The sequence below is a fragment of the Hippichthys cyanospilos genome, chromosome 13 (assembly GCF_059441005.1).
Source record: "Hippichthys cyanospilos isolate Australia breed blue-spotted pipefish chromosome 13, RoL_Hcya_1.0, whole genome shotgun sequence".
In the NCBI taxonomy this organism is placed as follows: Eukaryota; Metazoa; Chordata; class Actinopteri; order Syngnathiformes; family Syngnathidae; genus Hippichthys; species Hippichthys cyanospilos.
In genome coordinates, this window is record NC_142381.1 from 20,239,774 (window position 1) to 20,262,476 (window position 22,703).

At 42.5% G+C, this 22,703-nt stretch overlaps 1 protein-coding gene and 1 pseudogene across 6 annotated transcripts in view; one reads left to right on the top strand and one right to left on the bottom strand.

Annotated features, from left to right (window-relative positions):
• Positions 1-21,646, top strand: part of slc7a11 (solute carrier family 7 member 11) — a 90,163-nt gene extending 68,517 nt beyond the window's left edge. For all 6 annotated transcript variants that reach the window (XM_088431483.1, XM_088431484.1, XM_088431487.1 and 3 more), the window contains 5 exons: positions 3,120-3,223; positions 6,822-6,918; positions 8,235-8,384; positions 20,735-20,912; positions 21,218-21,646. In XM_088431483.1, coding sequence (XP_088287609.1) covers positions 3,120-3,223; positions 6,822-6,918; positions 8,235-8,384; positions 20,735-20,912; positions 21,218-21,273 — 585 coding nt within the window. In that variant the 3' untranslated portion in view covers positions 21,274-21,646. The remainder of the gene's footprint in view (positions 1-3,119; positions 3,224-6,821; positions 6,919-8,234; positions 8,385-20,734; positions 20,913-21,217) is intronic.
• Positions 8,251-10,536, bottom strand: LOC148414188 (uncharacterized; annotated as a pseudogene).
• Positions 21,647-22,703: the final 1,057 nt, after the last annotated feature.

Here is a 22,703-nt window from a genome sequence, read left to right on the forward strand (position 1 = left end):
CCAAAACAATTAACAAAAAAAAGTGAAGGCCTCTAAATAACATTTAAAATCGGTGGCCGTAAGTAGCACTTTTCATTTAAATTTGTGGATTGTTGACGTGATGTGTGTCACTTTCGTCTGTCGAGCGCCTCCTCTTCCCCCTCTCGCCCTCAGTCAGACTGGAACTGTTGGTAGACTCCTGGCTCTGCTGGGGTCAACCACCTCCTGAGGACCCTGTCCACCTCCAGCATTGCTGGTTTCGGGACCTTTGCAGGCAGTCTTGACCCAGTGGTCCATGCTTCCACAGATGTAATAGCCTTTCCCTTGTTGTGTGACCTTATTTCTTCACCATGTCGTCAACATTTCGCCCTTCGGGAAGTGGAACCTTTGGTCCTTGTTGCTATCCCATTTTAGAAGTATACCTTCTATAATAAGATCAGCAGTCAGTAGTGTCTTTCTCAAAAGAGATCAACAACCCGAACCAAATAAGACATAGACGTCTCTGTGAATCACTTTGTTTGAAGGTACAACGAAAAAAAGCCCGCTTATCTTACTACCCACACTGCAAAAATCACATCATTTTACAATGCAGTATTTGAATCAAGCAAGAGTTGTTAATAAGCAGATCCCTGATGTCACTCTTAACATCCGAAGACCCACCCTATTTCGGGTTTCCTGGGAAAAAACCCTATCCAGAGAACAACACTCAGTGGTTGGTCACAAATTTAGAATATACATAAATGTATCCATTTTTCCTCTTCCCAATTTAATTACAACAGTATTATTTGAACTTCAATTTGGATTAAAATAAAATTTAGAAACTATACATCTCACCAAATCCTTGTGATAATGTTGAATTCGTTGGATAAACATGAAGTCGACCAGAACCACTCCAGGAATAGGTCCTCTTGTCTCTTGAGCTTTGTTGAGGTAGAGGGGAGTCTGAATTAAACCCCGGAGGCCACCCACCGCCGCCTGGAGGTTCACCGACGGATCTTCAGCTATCCCATTTCTGACACCAAATTTTTGTGGAATTTTTAGGATTTTCGGTGAGGATAGTAAAATAGTCTGGAAAAACAAACTGTCCTTTCGGGTTTCTTTTATTTGAAGCTTCAAATACACAAGTTTACAGAACAGCTAAGTGGTCTGCAAAGGAGTGCGCAGGGATAAGTAAAAATGAAGATTCTTATACAGTCACACCGGAGTGAATACCTCTAAGATAAAAACCCACCAGAGAGAGGAAATAATTAAAACATAAAGGGAGGCAAAATCATGGAGTACAATATGTCAGTGTTGGACTTATCTTTCAAGAATGTCTAGCAACACAGACAGTTCCCATGTACTGTATGTGAGGTGAAAGGGCCTTTGTTAAAACCAAAGCCGTGTGGTCAATGAACAATAAAATATTATAATCATATAAGCTAAACACTTATTTTCCATTACACTGCAATTACTTTATAAAATATCTATCATTTTGCCTAACTTTATGTGTGTGAAAAGTTTCACAGGTTTCCATGCGTGTTTAGACTCTTCAACGTTTTGTCATTATTATTGCCTAAATGATTTGGCCTTTGAACAAGTATTAGATTTACCCTACTTGGTGAAAAACAAAAAAAGAAATAACATGTTTGTTATAATAATAACGTGTTTGTTGTTCAAGCCATGGCTATAAAAAATAAGTTCTAGGCTATAAGACTAGACTAGGGGTTGGCAACCTTTAACATTCAAAGAGCAATTTTGACCTAGTTTTCATGGATAATACAATACTGAGAGCTGCAAACACATTAAATCTGAAATGAAGATTCATCTATCCATAAAACAAAGCACCTCTTGGCGTCCAATCAGGCGGGCTGTTCCTCCCAATCACGCCACTCCTGGTCTCACTGTCATTGCCCAGATGAGCATTGAAGTCCCCCAGCAGAACGAGGGAGTAACCTGCCCTCTAGTAATGGCGGAACATTGGGCATAAATACACTGACAAACTGAAACTTGGTTTGTATGAAATTATGTTTGTGCCACAATCGCGAGCAAGCAATGGAAGAATATGAATGAAATAAAATACATTTTGAGCACAGAAAAAACAGCGGAACGAGAGAATCCCCAAGGGGAGCGCTCTCCAGCACACCCTCCAAGGACTTCCAAAAAGGTGGGTACTCTGAACTGTTGTTTAGTGCATAAGCACAAACCAAAGTCAGGACCCGTTTCCCCACCCGAAGGCGGAGGGAGGCTACCCTCTCGTCCACTGGGGTGAACCCCAATGTAGAGGTGCTGAGCTGGGGTGCAATAAGAATGCCCACACCCGCTCTGTGCCTCTCACCGTGGGCAACTCCTGATTGGAAGAGAGTCCATCCCCTCCCAAGAGGATTGGTACAAGAGCCCAAGCTGTGTGTGGAGACGAGTCCAACTATATCTGGTCAGACCTTTTCCGTCTCACACACCAGCTCAGGCTCCTTTCCTGCTAGAAAGGTGACATTCCATGTCTCAAGAGCTAGCTTCCTTAGCCGGAGATCGGCATGCCAATGTCACCGGCCGCAGCTCAGCTCACACAGCACCTGACACCTATGGCCCCTCCCACAGGTGGTGAGCCCATGGGAAGGGGCACCCACCAGGCGCTCGCCAGCCGAGTCCCACCTCCAGGCTCTGCTCCAGAGGGGGGCCCCAGAGGGGGGCCCCAGTGACCTGCATGCAGGCAAGGGAAAATGCAATCCAAATATATTACTCGTCTTAAGGGTCATTGGTCCATGCTTAGTCTGGAGCCTCACCTAGAACCTGTTTGCCATGGATGACCCTGCCAGGTGCATAAAGCCCAAGACAACTTAGTTCCTAGGATTATAGGGACATGCAAAACCCTCCACCACGATAGCATGACGGCCCACAGAGGGGGGGCAACATTTTAATATTTTATTATTTTCATAATTATCCAGCCCTATATTTACTGCTTAAGTAACTTGCATGAACAACTGGACTGAAGTGGATAAACTCTGTAATGGTCTGCGATTGACAATATATAAAGTAATATCATTCTTACTTTTCAGTGATGACCTCACAGAGAAAGGTTTTGTATGAAGTGCAAATAATTCTTTGACTTCTATAACAATATTGTAGTCCTTTAAAGTTGGTATTTTTCTACATTTTTACAGACGTTTGCAAAAAAGCTCATGGGGGATTTTTCATTAGCTGTTCCAGTATTTGTGGCAATGTCATGCTACGGCTCCATGAATGGCTCCCTCTTCGCCCTGTCAAGGTACAGTTTCTTCTTGTCAAAATTGTTGCTTTGTGTAATACAATCAATTTATGTAAATCAGTTTATAAACTTTTGTTAATAGCAATTTGTTTGATGTTTTTGTTTGATAAATTTACAGTTTAAAAGAAGTCTACAACCCTTGTTTAACTGCCAGGTTTTGTGAAAAATGGAGACTTATATGAATGATTTCAAAACGTTTTCCACCATTTAACATCATCTATGCTTGTACTCCCCTTCACCCCTCCCCCCCAAAAAAAATTGTTGGGGAAAAAAACTAAACTAAATTTGTCATTCGCATTGAAGGGGTAAAATTACCTATCTTACCAAACACTATTTCCAAGGACTGCTAATCTGAGCTCATTGTCTTAATGATCTGTCTCTTCAACGGTGGGATGTTTCCGTTTGTTGATGTCCCTGGGTCCTTTTTATTCCATCTTCAGTCTTAATTGTGTGTTTTTGTAGGTAAAGTACAGTACTGCCAGCCACTACAGCAATTGTTCAACACAAATCGTATTCTTCGGAAAACTGTTGTCCTCATTCGAGAAATCCAAAAATGAATTTAAGTCTTCCAGTTGGAAAAAGGAAAAAATCTTGCAAAGGTCCGACCAACAACCGGGGAGTTTAAAAAAAAAAAGACTTCATCCCAGCTTGATTCTCCTCAGCAAGTCAACTAAAAGTTGATCTTTGATTTCAGAGAGTTCTTCTTCAAAAAAGTGGGTTCTTTACTGAGAGCAACAACTCTTTGGCTAGTTTGTCTGCAAGCTTTGCACACAACTGAGGCGCGGTCAGGTGCTCAATGTCTTTTGACTCCCAGGTTAACACAATTCTCTTTGCATAGGCTACACAATGCCATGACACAGTTCCTCTTATTATAACATTTTCTGTAGCCCTTTCAGTAAAGTACATTAGCATAGGTTTTACTGCGCACCAAAGCAGCAATTGGCCACGCATTCCACTCACACTTGAGTAGCACACAAAATTGAGGAACTAGTTACCGTTGTCTATTGTGACACAAGACAGTCTTATCTCTTTGCCGCAAGACCGCACTAGTTTTGCTACAAAAAGCTCTAGGAAACTCAATTCCTTAAAGATACTGTTTTATGTCAAAGTGGCTCTCTGGCATGAATTTTACATAGGTAAGTCAAGTTTGCAACGTTTTGGGAAGAAAAACTACTATAAAACCAAATTTCAGTTTTCGGAACCACAGATAAAATATTCGATTTCATGCAATATTTTTTTTATTGAGGTCCCATGTTGGGGTGCCACTTGTCTGTTCTGCACTAACGGTAGGTCTATTAATAATCTTAAGGGCAACTAACAGTCCTGAGCTAACAGACTCTGTTTAAAGGGTTAAGACATCCCATGAGCCTCGGCAGCTGTAAAGCTCACAAATGAGGCTACGGACTTCTGCTTAAGTCGGTGTCAAAGAGGATACGTCAGGATACTCACAGCCTAAATTCTGAGGTGTCTGCCCATTTTAAGTAATCCAACAACCTCATCAAATAACCTTTGAGAAGAGATCGAAGTGTTACCCCACTCCTCTGGTAGCTGCTCCCACTCTACCAATCATTGCACTTGGAATAACCAGAAAAAGGTTTAGCAGTCTTATACGATCACTCGGACACATTCAATTGGATACAACCAATATTGAGTAGCTATTCTTTATTCGGATATGGCAGCGCCGATGATGATGGAATAGTTATGCATTAAACTTATAGAAGACTAGATTCGAATTAAGAATGACAATGATAAAGAAGAAAATGCATTTTATCAAAAGTTTTATTTAGCAGAAGCAAGTGTAAGATAGCTTACACAACAGCTTGTGGCTGGGCGGTACCATGCGACCTTGATGTAAAAGAAAAATTCACAATGATGAAAAGTTCTTCTCTCAACAATAAAGCAATCAACTATTTGATTATCGGGTTCAAATAAAGCCGATAAGATGAATTTGTGATGTCTCTTAATCACTCATTTAAATTTCAATAAAATATCAATATGAAAAAAAATAACATTGTAAGAGTAAATGTAAAGAATATTAAAAAGTAAATAGAAGAGGGAACGCCTCGAAGCAACCATTTTCCATCTAATGTAAAATCCCGACGTGATCAATTTCTGGTTTTTACGTTGTCCTAATTAATAACATTATTAGGTTGGCCATCGAATGGATAAAATTTGGAGTGGCTTCTTACCAAGTAGTTTAAAAATCCTATGAAACTAATATCGCAAAAGAATTTAAAGGTATCCAATTAGTGAGAAATCAGTACCCTCTATCTCGGCACATTCTGCCAGAGCTTAAAGGGACATTGTGTAAAATATGACATATCAGCACCTTCACCCTCCAACAACCTTGGCATGCAGATGGAAAATTGAAGCCACCCAGTCTTTATGCTTCAGGCTTCTTTAAGGTTTTGTGGCTCAAAAACTTTACATTACGCATAAACTTTGAGCTTTAAGAGGAAAATAAGGTCACGACCCCTCCAGTCAGCTGATGTCTGAAGTGAAGTTTCCTTTTTTTTTTTTTAAGCAACAACAGATATTTCCTGCTTTCCGGGTTTCAACTTGTGCGTCAAAACCAAAACCGGATGGTTCCATCTTTGATTTTACTCAGCTGATTTCTGTGGCGAAGTCCTATTTTACATAAAAACTTTCCCATAGAAAATCAATATTTAGCTTACACATTTACCCATAAATTAATTTATTGCAAAGAATTAGCGACAAATCACATGTCCTCTCAGCAACATGAAACAGCATGCTCTAACAATGCACATTTTTAACCTTCAGACTCACTGAACCAGTAATTTCAAGGAAATAGCCACGTGTATATTTGTGAGTCTAAATATGAACATAGGCTTTTTACTCATGATTAATATTCACACAATGTTTTCAGTTGCTGAATATATGTTTAGCATGAATATTGCAGTAAGTAAATATTGCAAAAAGTAAGCTCTTGTGGATTTGCAATGTATTTTGCATGTGTCTTTGTTTCATTTTTGTAATTCAGGTTGCCTTCAGAGCTGGTGAAACATCATTTATCAATCGAGTCTTGTTACTCAAGCTCGTCGAGGCCAAGTCTGACTGGTATCTTAAGCCAAATCAAGACCATTACATCACTTTGGACATGGTGGTTTCCATCACCTGTGCTGTACTACCTCTTTCCGCCCGTTACCATCGGCCATATAACTCAACAATCAATAATATAGACAGCAAACTGAACCGATCATTGGCCGGCTGCTCAAAGTCAATGACATAATGACTAATCTTCCTGTTTACTCTTTGATTTTTTTTCCACAAAAGAATCGATAAGCTAACCGATAAATAACCATATTGGTAAACAGAACCGAAATGGAATAGGACAAACAATATCTATTCACATCCCTAATAGTTGCGAGGAATTTGCTTTGTTTGAAAATGTTTTAAGAGGTTTTGGAGGATTTTCTTGATTTTATGTTAATCATAACAATTGGAACTTTGCTAAATCCTGGAAGAACTGACTTTAAGTTTCTATTAGAACATATCAAGAACTATTAACTATTTTGTAATACCCATATCAAACACAGGTGAAAGTAAAGAAGTTGTGGGATGTGTGTGTGTTTTGTAGAACATTTTTGGTGGCATCACGTGAAGGACAACTACCTGAAATTTACTCCATGATTCACCTTCGCAGAAACACCCCAATAGCTTCTGTCTTTATACTGGTCAGTTTTTCTACTTTGCCATCCATCAATTTCTATCGCCATTTATCCTCACAAGGGTTTCAGGCGTTCGAGTGTCTATCCCAGCTGTCTATGGGCAGTAGGTGGATGACACACTGAACTGGTTGCCAGCCAATTGCAGGGCACTGAGGGACAAACAACCATTCATGGAATAACTGTAATTATTATTATTATTAATTATTATTAACTATAATTATACATTTGCTACAATCAATATAACTGCTTGCAATGAAGACATGCTTTGCTGTGAGAAGGGTAAAATGTCTTGCAAATGTCTTGCTCCATAAAATTTTGTGTCATATATCTACTAATCTTCTAATCTAAAATTACCGTATTATATACTGTATTTTTTTTTGGACTATAATTGCAATTGTTTTCCTCACGATGTGAGCCCTGCGTTTTATATTCCAGTGCTGCCTATCTGCAGGTTTATTTTATTTATTTATATATTTTTTGCTGGCGACCAGGAAGCAATCCACTGGTAAAGCAAATGTGTGTATCTGTTCAAAGTGTGAATTTATGAGACATCTATTAAGTAGAACTGAAAAGATGTGAATCAATAGCTCATATATATATATATATATATATATATATATATATATATATATATATATATATATATATATATATATATATATATATATATATATATAAAATTATATGTTCATTAAAATAATCAAATCAAACAAAGAAAGACAAAAAAAGGATTGTATCAAAGTACGTATTGATGTGTTAGAACTACTATTTAACTCAATGTCAAGAACACATGAAAGAAGTCACATGAAAAAACAGGGAAGCCAAAGCAGAGCGATCTGAACTAGTGAGTAATGCACCACATGTCAGAAAAACAAGTGAGCAATATGCGTGCCCAATAAAGATGGTTGATTAGGAAATTGAAGACAATTGTGTAGAAGGAGGAACCGCCCAACTTACTCTGGCACTATAATAATTAAACAAGCATGAGCATGTCTTACTTTAATGCTGCTCCATCTTTGCACTTGATTGACAGATCTCCCAACATTGTAACCTGCGGCTAGTTGAGCACATTTCTGTTGGGTCAGATATCCTGCCACTGTTTGTAGGCTTTAAAATTTCATACAAAATAATAGATTTGAAAAGAAAACAAGAACATAGATGTCATTCCCACAACATGGAACACACACAAAAAAAAAATGGAAAATATCATTCAAACAACATATGATGAAGTTTTAAGTATTTTGAAACACGGAGATACGTATTTTCCAATCACCCTGGATTGTGGAAGAGTGCTTACAATGCCTTACAAATTTTGTGTGCAGTATCCAATGACTATGCTCCAGCTGTTTCTGGGAGATATCTACAGCCTGTTAAACTTCATGAGTTTTTTGCGGTGGTTATCTATTGGAGTGGTAGTACTTGGTTTAATCTACCTTCGATACACTCAGCCTGACCTCCAACGGCCCTTCAGGGTGAGTATTGACACACCGTTTGCTTCTCATCCACATTTAATCCAATTATAGGTTCTAAAGTTGCCACAAAACTTACCGGGAGCAGTTTTGTTTTGCATGTATCTTTAGGACACCATGTCACCTATGACTTAGGACACCATTTCAGCAGTGGTGAAGGAAAAAATAATAGCAAAACCAGAACTGCAAGCAGCTTTAACGGGCCCTCGCAGTCCGTGTACGTTCGAGTGCGTCTACGGCTTATGCAGTGAACAGTCGAAGTCAATGAAAAGGTCAAACTTTCATTAGCATTTGTACAGCGGGCGCAACTAAGTAAATGGAATCGGAAAAATTGTATTACATTATTTTCCGCCACAAGGTGATTCTAGCACTACAATGGAATGTAAGTTTGTTGATATCTGTAGGAATGGACTTTCATTCAATTTGTGAAATCGTGACAAGATTAGATCATCTGGGTCAAATTACAGCAGCATTTACTGTTATGATAAATCATCATAAAGCGCACTGCTGTATAGGCCAAGGCTATTATGTCAGAAAAAAATTTAGTTATATTAACTTCGACAGGCTCAACAAAGTACATAACAATTGTCACCACTTCAACGGGATAAACAGAGTAATAAGAAACGTAAAAATGATGTTAACCTTCATTTTGTGGTAATATTTGTGTTTATAAATCATTTTGGACTAACCCTCATTCAGAGTAATTATGAGAAAGATCTGACAACCCACAAAAAGTAGAAACTGTTACATGGTTGCACAATATATTCGGGTTTTCAACGGCTATGGGAAGCATCACTAATTACCATTCCTCTCATTCCACTCTTGAGGCTTCACATATTAGTTGATATACCCGTCAAACGTTGATGGTAACACTATTTCATTTCCTGTGTGATCAAAAATATCATGAAAGAACATGGACCATACTTCCTGCAACGTTAGGTTTCGGTGAATATGTTGATGTGTCAAATATCCTTGCCATTAGAATAAATGTATACATGAGTGGGATGAGGCGTCAACTTAACAGTGTAGTTCTCGACACCAAAGTGTCCGTTGCATATGTCAAGGTGTACAATCATCTCATGCGTTGCATAATCACCCACTCCACCTCAACTCGGATACGCCTTACATAGATACACGTTAGCAGGTTACATATTGATAGCAATACTATTACAATAACCAACAGAATCAGAGGGGGCACCAAAGTCCTTCTAGCAGTGACTGACATCCCTGAAAAGATGTCCCACCAGTGATGGGCTGAGGACTGTTGTACTATTTTAGCAGCATGTTGTACCCGTCCGCTGGCTACTAATGTGGACACCATGAGTTTGGAAATGTTAGACGTATGTGACTGTATAATTTTCTGAACTTGGATTGAACAGTGGATTGTTCCAATGCGCATATGAAACGCTCCAGTGAGAGGTTCCAAGAATTCTTTAGTACATCCCATTGTACTTGTGTCAGCCGATTAGACACAGAGTAATTTGTCAAACGATACGTCTGGTTTCCCCAATGCCATAGGTGCACATTATATAAGCAACCAACGAAAGGAACCGGTACTTGTGGTATTTATGGTACTTGTGATTTGCCACAACATCTCCCTTCGTGGCTCCCTAGTCCAATCACAAAGTACAACCTCTGAATCGATTAAACATGGATTGCTGTGTCTCTGTTGTAATGTACACGCCATTCCTCTGTCTGTTTCGTCACACATTTTTATCTCATAAGTCGTATTTGTTCCCACATCCATCCACTCTCCATCCAGATGTAAAAACCAAAACCCTGTAGTAGTAATCACTGGTAATACTTAATACTTACATATCGTTATAACAGTAGACACATTGTACTGAGTCCAATACCCAGTACAATACGTACTGTTGCACTTTGTTCGCTCCGAGTGTAACTGTAACCAAAGTTTGCTACTAATATTCCAAACCCGTCTCCATTCGTTATAATTTCCCATTGTCATTATTCTCTGGAATCGCTATTTTTGAGCTTCCGCATGTATCATTTGCAATGCACAGATTGTCCATTTACCTATATGTGATAGATTCTTTAACGCATCATATGTTTCATTCCATAATTTTAACTCCCATGTAAATGCCTTTTTCCAAACATTTGTGTTTTCCAATTGCCCTACCATAGCTTTTGGAAGCCATACCCCTACTTGATGTATAGCCTCCGATGCATGTTGCCCTGTGTTAGATAACATTGTTCTCGTTACTTCATTATCTGCAGCATTAGCCACACCATACAGTATTCTCGTTCCTCCTAAGAGAGTATCATGCCAAGCTCTACGTTTTTGTGTACAGTGTGGTATATCGGGGAATTTTATTTCCCAGTACACTCGGGTCTTAACCCTAGCTTGTGCCATGTGTGTACAGGTATCCAATATTGGTGCTATGTGTGTTCTTGTAGCATTAGGTTTCCCAGGTATCATCCATACTATATACAAAAATGTGTTCCGTCCCGAAATTTCAGTGCTGTCAAAGAAAAACTGGGTTTCTTCTACGGTAATCGTCCACCTCGTCCCGTTGTGCTCATTGCAGTCTCTGGTCGTCCTGTTGTAGTGGCATACGGGTACCACTGTAGTGACGGTTAAGTTGCATCCTTGTCCCACCACCGGGATGTCCCTTCCTGCAAGGCACATTCTGCACTTCCACATCTGACAATTGCTGGTGACGTTTACCACGTAGCGGGCGTGGTAAGCTGGACAGGTGTAGTTTCCTTGAGTACGGTCCCGTGCTTTTCCATCTTATATGGAACCGCTGGATCTGCTCCAATTTGTCACCCTCATCATTGCGCAGCAAAGTTGGACCATGGCACCAAGGAAAAGGATACTCGTGACCCAGCAGACGACACTGCCACCTCTTGGGCCCTCGGTCTTCCCTGGCGCCTCTCCAATGATGGTCTTCCAATCAGCAAACACCACCACGGCATCTGTATTACGACAAATAGTGCATACTACAAACATATGATTAATTCTCTCTTGTATAACATTTTGCCACCGGTACATTTATCCATTTTTCCTCTCTGGGATATAAGACGCTCACAGTAGCATCCTGCCCTTGAGCTATAATTTCTGCATTCCGGCTAATATGTCCATGCCCACTATCCACTCTGGGATAGGGGTTATGATCACCCTATATGTTTTTATAAGCATATTTCCTATTTTCAAAAGTAAGTTTACATGTTTTCCATAAATCACTTTTCCTCCTAGTCCTGTTAATGGTACTAGGGGTCCTTTCATTTTCTCTGGATTTCCATAAACTATTGAGGCCTCCGCCCCGGTATCTACTAACGCTGTTACTGTCTGAACTGATTTATCCCAATAAATTTCCATTCTTACATGAGGTCTAATATCACTGGTAGACCATCGTTGAGTAGGTTGTTGACGAGCTACCAGGGCTTGGCCTTCATCCTATTCATCATCATGATAGCGTCGTTTATTTTTGCCTTTCTTCCCCTTCTTCCGTCGCTGCACTGCTGCTACTTGCCTCACTTCCTCCTCCTCCTCGCTTGATGACGTCTCTCCCTCCTCCCGTGGTGAGGGAGGTGCTTGTGGGAGGTGCAATAGGAGGAGTGGTAGGAGGGACAATGGGAGGGGGCTATATCAACTCTTTGAGCATACTGGTTAACTCGGCCACGTCCATCGTCATTTGAGGAAAGCCTCCTCCGGAGAAACATCTAACCTGCAGTCCCGTCTGTCTGCATTTTTCAGCAAGTGCTGACGTAGGCACCCCGTTAATTTCCTCAGCTGGAACCCCTGCTTTAATTAGTGCCCTCCACATTTCACTTCTGCTTCCCTCAGGTCTTCCCTTTTTCGGAAAATTGTCTCTATTTTCCCTCGGTTTATCACGTGGTTCACGATCACGGCGCGCTCACGTTAGACCAGTCTCCAAGCGTTGCTAACTCTGCCAACCTACTTTTTACCATCGAGAATGTCAAGTCAGCGGCTCCCAACAAAATAGTTAATACCGCCGCTCTATAATTGGGGGGGGGGGGCATCACGTATTATCGCACCCCGGATCATTTTCGGGACCTCCCCATCTCTTATTTCCACAGAGCCATCACTCAAAATTGAGTGCCTCATACACAACCGTGTCAATCTCATCACTGCATCCCTAATGGTTGACCATTGCCCTCTCAGTTCTGGCCAGTCCTGATATGATGGAAATATCATCTGCGCGGCTGCCCCATATAAGGCTGAGAGAGGGAGCCCTCCATCACCGCCCATGGCTCTGCACATTCCCCGGAATTCCGCATTTAGCTGACTATCGGTGGAAAGCGCTGCGAACCGCTGATAATCTCCAGTATCTATATTAACGGCATCAGCTCCTTCCTCTATCAATCGAATAAGCCAAACATCGATCGGTTCGCCCGGTTTCTGACGATACTTTGTTACAATATGAGTCATCTCTTCCTGTGTATAATCTTCTCTAGTCATAAACAATTCTGGCTCTGGCTGCGCTTGTGGGACCGGCCCTCGCACTCGCTCGCCATTTTCATCTAGAATTGGTTGACCATCCGCCCCCATCAGATCCTGGATTCGATCTGGAATCACACGTCGCTGCTCTTTTCGTCGCGTGATAGTGTGTATCTGCAATCCCTTTAACAAGGGATACAACCCAGTCTGTGATGGCGGGCCCGGCCTTATGCCTCCATCACATTCACTCTCTTTACCATCATCATCATCTCCCCACACATCCCCGTTCCACTCCTCCGGATTCCACTGCGCTGACAGCCCAGTGGTAAATGAACGGATTTGCGCTTGTTCTATTTTACGAGGTTTCTTCTTTCGCCCTTTTCGCGCTACTCGGGAGATATGCATTACAGCTCCTCGGCCCTTCTCGGCCAGCGGGTAAGCGCCAGTTCAACTCAGACCGCCAGCGGAGTAAGACGTTTGTTCGAGTATTTCTTCCCGGATTTAAACTTTTTCGTGTTGCTCTAGCCCTTAATAATGGGTCCAAAGAAAGACAGTGATAAGGGGAAGGCAAAGAGGAAAACAATGAGGACCACTATTGAACCGAAGAAGGAAATTATAGCAAAATATGAACGCGGTGTACCTCGCATCGCAGTTAGCTAGCGTCATCATGGAAGGAGTAACTCCCTCCCGTCCTCTCCACATCCATTCCTGTATGCCATCAACCACTCTCCAAAACGTAAGTAAATTATACAAAATGGTTTATAATGCTTTATTTATCTTTATCTTTATCATGTACTGCTTGTGCACATTTACTTGTGCACACATACTTTCCATTATTTCTTATGGGAAAATTGCTTTCGGTGTTCGAACAAATCGGTGCTCGACCACCACCTCAGAACGGATTATGGTCGAGTACCGAGGTACCACTGTATCACACAATGCCAGCGGAGTGGCAGCGGGATTCATTCCTGTCCACAGTCCGGGGCGTCCCCCACGCTCCCGTAAGACAGCTCCTATTTCTCGGAAAGTGATGCCTTCCCACCCGAGCACCACCTCCTCCTCTGGTGCCACTTCCGCACCCTTATTTCTCTTTCTAAAACAACGCATCCTGTTTTTATCTCCTGCGCGTAGCCTGCACGATCCTGCCGACAACGCCAAAAATGTTTTATTGAAAGGATCGGTGCTGGTCGGCGCTCAGGAGACAAAGACGACACTCAAGAAAAGACCAACATTCCTAAATGCTATTTAGCCCAAATAACTGGCATATTTATTTTGACCAAATGCAAGTTCTCAAAATACAGTTGACATTGCGTGAAATCATCATATGAGCCTCTTACCTATGCCGAGAAGGTGGAGAGCCAACACCCAGGCAGAGCTCCGCTTGTCAACCAGCTGGGCATTCGTACGCAACCCGCAGCAGACTCTACCTGTTTGTACTCTGCATCTCTCTTTTGTACTTTTCAGTTCAGTGCGCGAGGAAGGGCAGGTGGCCTACCCGTCCGCCCTGGCGCCGCAACACCTGTTTCCCGATTTGTTATTGACACTTAAGTGTGTCCTTCAGGCTCTGAAAAGCAACTTACTCAATAATGTTCTCCTTTGATGAAAACATCTTATACAATAATAACTGTCAACCTCCCACAACAATGTTCTTCTTTGCTATGAAAACAAGATAGTAAAATGGTCAAAAAGTCCTGACCAAAAACAAGTTAGTAAAAAAACAACTTATATAACCATGGTTGCACAATATATTCGGGTTTTCAACGGCTATGGGAAGCATCACTAATTACCATTCCTCTCAGTGTGCTATGATGTTTTTGTTGGTCTTGAGGTGCTACAAAATTCATAGCTCTAGGTCAAACGGGTCGGAACTGGCTGCAGTGTTAGGATAATCTGGGTGGAATTACAGCAACTTTTACCGATTTGGGAAAACATTCGACTTTGAGTTTTGCTCAAGGACACTTCGACATGGTCTTGATGGTTGAGGCATTGAACCCACGGCCTTTCGGCTGGGAGACGACTACTCTACCACCGAGCCATGCCGCCCGCACAAGGCCGTACATCACACTAGGCCTCTTCGGCTGCAGCAGCCAATCACAGTACAGCAGCTGTTGTCCACTTCCTGGTTCGTCAACATCAGTATCAAAATAAATCTGCTGCTGCCATGAACTACCAAGGGTAACGCAGCTAACATGTTATCATATGCTACTTTCACAAACCGTTTTATGTGATATCGCTCAAGGCAGGACACAAGCAGTTTAGCAAGAGCGGCTCAACATGGCCAATCAATTACACTCTTCCTACCATCCAAACAATGTCCGCCATGTGGGAAATGTTTGGCTTTTGAAAAAAACAGGGAAACATTGCAAGTAAGCTATGAGGTAGCAGTGAGCGAGCAGCTTCGTCCGGCTCCTCCAGGAGGAACGCCAAGCCAGTTGAGAAACATAATTTGTCCAGCGTGTCCTGGGTCTTTCCCGGGGCCTTCTCTTGGTAGGACAGGCTCAGAACACCTCCCAAGGAGGCGTCTGGGAGGCATCTGGTTCGGATGCCATCTGGCTCCTCTCAACACAGAACACCGGCTTGACACTGAGTCCGTCCTGAATGACCGAACTTCTCACCCCATCTCTAAGGGAGAGCCTGGACACCCTTCGGAGGAAACTAATTTTGGCCGCTTGTATCCCGGATCTCGTTTTTTTGGTCACAACCCATAATGCGTGACCATAGGTGAGGGCAGGAACGTAGATCGACTGGTAAATAAAGAACTTTGCCTTTTTGCTCAGCTCTTTCTTTACCACGAAAGACTGAAAGCCTCCACTTGGGGCAGGACCTCATCCTCAACCCGGAGAGGGTATTCCACCCTTTTCCAATTAGGGATCATTGTCTCCGATTTGGAGGTCCTGATCTTCATCCACATCACACTCGGCTGGGAACCGCTCCAGTGAGAGTTTGAGGTCACGGACTGAAGAAGCCAACAGCACCACATCTGCAAAAAGCAGAGATCCAATGCGGAGACCCCCAAATCGGACCCCCTCAAAGCTTTGGCTGTGCTTAGAAAGTCTGTCCATAAAGGTAATGAACAGAATCTGGGACATAGGGCAGACTTGGCAGAGTCCAACCCCCACTGGAAATGGATTTGACTTACTGCCAGCAATGCGAACCAAACTCTGACATCAGTGGTACAGGGACCAAAGAGCTCATATCAAGGGATTTGGAACCCCGAGGGACATGGTCGAATGCCTTCTCCACAAAACACATGTTGACTGAGGACTTGTCTACATGTACCTGGCTAATTTAAATCCATATAGACTCCCACTCATAATTGTTGTTTGTTTATTTAAAAAAGTCGCATCGATATGAAACCGCATAAGTGTGGTTTTAAATTTGTGTACAAGCATGCCAAGTCGCTAGGCAGCAGTAATGTCACAAATTCTGTCCAATCAGACAGAACTTTCGCCTCTGACATCACCAGTATTTGCATCTTCGACGGGAAAAATAACGCGATGATGCAAATCTCTATTGAAGCTGGTTACACGCAACCAGTAAACCGGAGGCTTAGGCATCTCCACTTTGGTCGGAGGTTTTGAAACATTCGATTTTGATGAAAAAAAAACAAAAACGCACGGCCACGTACAGCAAATAGGACAAAACGGAGACATTTACTGCGCGTATGCAAGAACCCTGGCTACATGTAGAAGGCCTTGCTGAGCGAACTCCCATTCACCCTCAATAATCCTGCCAAGAATGTGAGCTCCCAGCAGAACGAGGGAGTACCCAGAGGTACTGCTGTTGTATTGCTGAAGTACTGCTGAGTATGGAATGCAATATGACATCCAATTTAATCCTGAGGCAAGTGTGGTATTGATAGCCACAACCAGGGAGGATCAAAAGCAAATGTTTCTTTTTGTCCAAACAAGAACTTATTTTTGTTACCAAGGTAAATACCTGGACCATATTTTGTGAGAGTATCTAAGAGATAATGATGTGCAAAAACTTTGCTTTACTCATGAACAAGATGTAAGATACATGTGCATGCCCAAGCAAAGATGCATGCTTGTAAATTTTGTAGGATTTCAAATTGTCAAAATTGAGTTTTATAGAGCCTATTGTGCACCTTTGTATTCCCCATACCAGTATTGAAATTGCAAAGATAAAAATGAATAAGATCAAGGTTGTACAGTTATTATGATGCCCTCCGAATTTGATATCCTAGTTTTAGGTTTGTCACTTCCAATGTCCCCACTTTTGAAACATATACATTTTATATGTTATGGAATTTTATCCACAAATTTATGTGTCAAATAAATATTTAACAATGGAATCTTAAAACAACTGAATGATCCTACTTATTATTACTGATTTTGCCATGTTCCAAGATGGCGGCGTGCGTAGACGCAGCGGCCACTCGCTCTCCCGACAGTGCGTTGTTTTGTTCGTCAAACAAGTGTTTGTCTGAAAGTTTTTCCGATCAGTTTACGCCACAATACGTGTACAGTCGACAGGTCTTCCTACATATCCGGATCAGCAAGATTTGCCCAGCTTTAAACACGGAACTGGAGAACTCGCTAAGGGACCTGAGGCTGCTACGCCGGCCTGCTAATTCACCGCACTCGCCTGCTACCCCTCCCCCGGAAAGGAGGCCCCGGAAGTGGTGTGCCAGGACAAGGGCAAGCGCAGAGGTATCCGAGCTAGGCTAGAGGCTAACCCAACTCTCCCGGCCATACCATCTATCCTATTGGCGAACATTCGATCACTGGACAACAAAATGGATGATATCCGACTTCTCAGATCAGCGAACCGAAAGTGAGTGACTGCTGTGTGGTAGTTTTCACCGAAACATGGCTCAATAGTAACATTCCGGACTCCGCTATACAACTAGAACAGCTAACATGCTACAGATCCAACAGGGCTCTCCCGGGGGGGAGGGGGGGAGTCACGCACTGGTGGCGTGTTTGTTTACATCCGCGAAGCGTGGTGCCAGGATGCCACTGTAGTATACAAACACTTCTCACCTCAGGCGGAATTCATGATCGTGAAGTGTCGCCCCTTCTACTTGCCAAGGGAGATAAGTTCAATCCTGCTGGTTGCTACCTATATCCCCCCAACTAACGATAGCAACAGAAGTGCGGCGCTGAAAGAACTCTACCAGGCTATCAGTGAACAACAAACAGCACAACCAGATGGCTTCATCATCCTCGCTGGAGATTTCAACCATGCTGATCTCAAAACTGTTCTTCCCATGTTTCATCAACAAATCCATTTTGCAACAAGAGGACATAACATTTTGTACTGTGTTTACACTCAGCACAAAGGAGCGTACAAAGCCACATTGGTGCCTCTGACCACTTCACTATTATGCTATGCCTGCATACAGACCAAGAGTGAAAATCATCAAACCTGCACTGAAAGAAGTAAGGATATGGCCACAGGAGGCGACCTCAGGCCTACAGGACTGCTTTGAGTCAACAGACTGGGAATTTTTTAAGGAAGCAGCCACCTACAACGGCATCACAGATATTGAGGAGTACACAGACACAGTGACCTCCTACATCACCAAATGCATGGACGATGTGACCCACATCAAGAGGATCATCACACGGGCCAACCAGAAGCAAGGCTAACAGGAGACCTCCACAGGCTGTTGAGGGCCAGAGACATGGCCTTCAAAGCTGGGGATAAATCAGCGACGAGACCCACTACAGGAAAGAAGTGGAGCTTCTGACCAGATGGTGCAAAGACAACAACCTCCTGCTTAAAATCAGCAAGACCAAAGAGATGGTTGTAAGCTTCCAGAGAGGCCACACCTAACACCCCCCACTGACCATCGATGGTGCTGCAGTGGAGAGGGTGAGCAGCACCAAGTTCCTGGGGGTGCACATCAGCGATGACCTCACCTGGACCACCAACACTGCATCTCTGGCCAAGAAAGCACAGCGACGTCTCTACTTCCTGCGCAAACTGAAGCGGGCAAGTGCGGCGCCACCCATCATGACCACATTCTACAGAAGAACCATTGAAAGCCTCCTCACCAGATGAGGACAGCTGAGAGGATTATTGGTGCCCCTCTCCCCTCCCTTCAAGGCCTGTACACCACCCACCTCAGCCACAAAGCCATCACAATTGTCACCAATACAAGTCACCCTGCACACAGTCTGTTCAGCCTCCTGCCCTCCCGAAAGAGGTACAGGAGCCTCCGCTCCCGCACCACCAGACTCAGGAACAGCTTTATACACCAGGCCGTTAGACTGCTGAACTCTCCCCCCTTCCCACCCGTGAAACTGCTGAACTCTCTCCCTCTCCCCGACCCCTTCCCACAATCAGTCCCAGCCAGAAGAAACCCCTAGCTGGCAGACGAAGTTTAGTTCGTAGTAAGTTTAGTTACACTTAGGACTTCAACAACTACCTCAAATGCACACTGCTGGGATAACCACAATCAGAGTTGTCTTGTTTTGTCTCGTACTGTTGAATTGTCCTGTCATACGCTGCTACTTATGTCTTGTCTTGGGGTACTCGTGTCTTGTTAGTTTTCAGTTTTCAGTTTTAGTTTTTAGTTTCTCAACACTAGGCAAAGTAGCCCTACATACTGCACGTTACTATTGTTAAGAATCTAGTTTTAGGATTGTCTCGTCTTGCAAACCTGCACTTTGTTATTTTACATGTAAAACGCAGAGGCTAGTGAGAAACGCAATTTCAATTCCTTTGTATGTTAAGCAAATGTGAAGAAATTGACAATAAAATTGACTTTGACTGTTCTCTTCGGGGGTCCAACACCACTGACTTATGACAACATGCCAAGGTTGAGCTAAAACCAGAAGGCACATTCCAGCAATCATGTTTAACATCTTAATCTGAACCTGTTCTCAGTTGATTTCACCTGAACTCAAAAACTGTGATCTTTCGGGTGCAGAACAACTGATCCGAATCTGTTCACTCAAGTGTGAGTACTAGTTTGAGAAGATGTAATTAATGCATGATTGAAGTCAGAATTTTCAATAAACACGAACGAGGCGAAAAAGCGGAGCGTTTTGTATTGTAGTCAATGGAGTTCGCGTGACTGGGCGCGAATGCACGTCGAGTGACAAGATGGACGGGAGTGGAGCGACGCAGATGGCAGTGCGCGGTCACAAGAAGCGAAATTTCACCTTTTGCGTGATTTTTTTTTTTTAACTTTTTCCGCGTTTCGCGTCGCCACAGCCAATCAAATTCGGGAACATTCAACGGCTCACGCAGGGGCAGGAATGAATCATGGCGGCCGCTTTGCAGTCACCGGGAGCGATCCAACACGGCCGGCTGAGCTTTCAATACGAAACAGAACCAAGCAAGAGCCCTCCCCTGGCTTGTCGAAAGGCAGAAGCGAGAACTTGGGACAACTTGTATGTGCAGCGTTTGTTTCACTTAACAGCTGTTGAACCGTAGTTACTGTGCTAAGCTAACGATAGCGCAGCATTGTCAGCACAATATTTAGCACGGCCTCGGCCACTTGATTGCGACATTGAAACTTTTATTTTTGGGCAGGCGAGTATTACCGCAAAGAATAAAGGTGCTGTCGGTGAAAATAATGGCTCTGTCACATCCCAAAAAAGTGAAAGTTCTCAGCAATGCTCTTTTTTCCGGATCTACCGTAAAGTGTACAGCAAGCTCGCTCCCCTCCCCTCCCGATTAAATAAAACACCTGTGTACAGATTATTGATTGATGGATAGATAGATTTTGACAACATTCAAAAAATGTTAAAACTAAAGTATAAAGAAGACAACATTCATTGGCCAGCACACAGGCTCCCATCGTTTGTAATAGTCTTTCAAAAGACTGTTCATGAATGTTACATCACTACATAAAACAAATTACTTCAAAATATGGCAATCCCAACCTGATTGTGATTAGTCTTTGTCGACATGTAAACCATTTTTTTTCTTTTTACTCTTGCTTTCTCCCTAGGTACCAATTCTCATCCCAGTGATGTTCAGCCTGACTTGTTTCTTCATGGTCTTCTTCTCCATGTACTCAGACCCAATCAACACAGGCATTGGATTTGCCATTTCCCTCACAGGGATCCCGGCCTACTACATCCTTGTACACTTCAAACATAGGCCCAAGTGGTTGCAAAGTGGTTTAGGTAAGTCTCAACCAGTTGATACTGTAAAACAGTTCTCAAGATTAATAGGCATTCATATAAAACTGTCATTGCCAATCAGCGGCTCGTGGGCTAAATGTGGCACATGAGAGCGACTCACTGATGCTTTCGTCTTAAGTCTTAAGTGTTTCTGTTGTAACAGTCTAATAAAAACTCGGTTGTTGCACGGCCCATCCCCAGGGTGGAGCCCTGTTGTTTGGTTTGGTTTGGTTTGGTTTGTGAATATCAATTAATATCAACGTTAAGGTCACATGTTGCTCATATACACATTATTTTTCTGTTTATAGATTCTATCAACAGAAGTTTACAGATTATCCTGGAAGTGGTCCCTGCAGAACCTTAATGGTAACTGCATTCAACGATAAGTCTTTGGCTTGACTATTTCAGTCTCTTGATATACAGTCAGGCTCCAAGATTAAACACGTACCTTGTACTACAAGGATTCAAACATCAATTTGTTCATTCTGCTTATATGTGTTTCACTTCATTAATAGCCTGTGGAATTTTTCATCAGCTGTTACTAAACAGTGTTGCTGTTTGTTTATTTCTTAATCACAGAGCTACCATATATTGTACCATAGGGTGTGCATGGAAACAGAAAAATAAAAATCTTGAGTGTTTTTCGATGTAAACTTTTATTTTCATTTGCCAAATTAAATAAATATGTCAAGATATTCTGTCATCATGAGTAAAAGAAATATTTAACATGTCTTTAACTATGTCGTGAATAGTTATGATGTTTTAAATTTGTTCATAATAATTTGACAGACAATGTTGTTCAAGCGTATTGTATCCAGTTTGGACTCGAACGAGATCCCAGGTAAAAGGGGTCAAAATGAGTTTCCTCCAAAGGGTGTCCGGGCGCTCCCTTAGAGATAGGGTGAGAAGGTCAATCATTCAGGACGGACTCAGTGGCAAGCCGCTGCTCTTTTGTGTTGAGAGAAGCCAAATGAGGTTAGGCATCCGAACCAGATGCCTCCTTGGGAGGTGTTCTGAGCCTGTCCTACCGAGAGGAGGCTCCTGGGAAGACCCAGGACACGCTGGACAGATTGTTTCTCAACTGGCTTGGCGTTCCTCCTGGAGGAACGAGGCCGCTCGCTCACTCACTGCTACCTCATAGCTTACTTGCAACATTTTTGAGTTTTTCCTTCCCCTTCAGGAAGCTTTGTTCAGGAAGTGGATGCTGCTGTTTATTTATGATGAAAAGAAGTCTCTGTATGACTTCTTTTCACCTGTGAAGCCCTTTGAGAATTTGGTTGATATAAATAAACTTGACTTGATTGATTGACTGGTTGGTAACGGGCCGTGTGGGCCAGACCTGAAATAATGTTTTGGAACTGATTTAGTTTAAAAGTTAATTTATTTGGGCTTTGTTTACCTTGATCTTTGTTTTATGGTGCCATCTCTGGCCGCTATTGATACTACATTTTATAGTAAGAAGGATGGTGGTTTTTAAGAACAGACAGTCGGTGACACACATGTTGTTTTGTCTGTAAAATCTGACCCACGACTGTCTGTATATTGCGGTCCGTGCATTTCACACTTAGACCTTCAGTGACTGGACTCCTCGTAAGCATTACTGGGCTACGCACGCTATTTTTCAGAGTATTTAAACAATAAACCCACATCAGCAATGAAAACTTATCATTCTACAAGCTTAGAATAAGAAACTTAGAATAAGTAGTAAATTATTTGTCCACTAAGTTTTATGAAGTCCACGACAAGCAGGCAAGCCTTAACAAGATAGTATGCTAAATTATAAATGGCAATTTA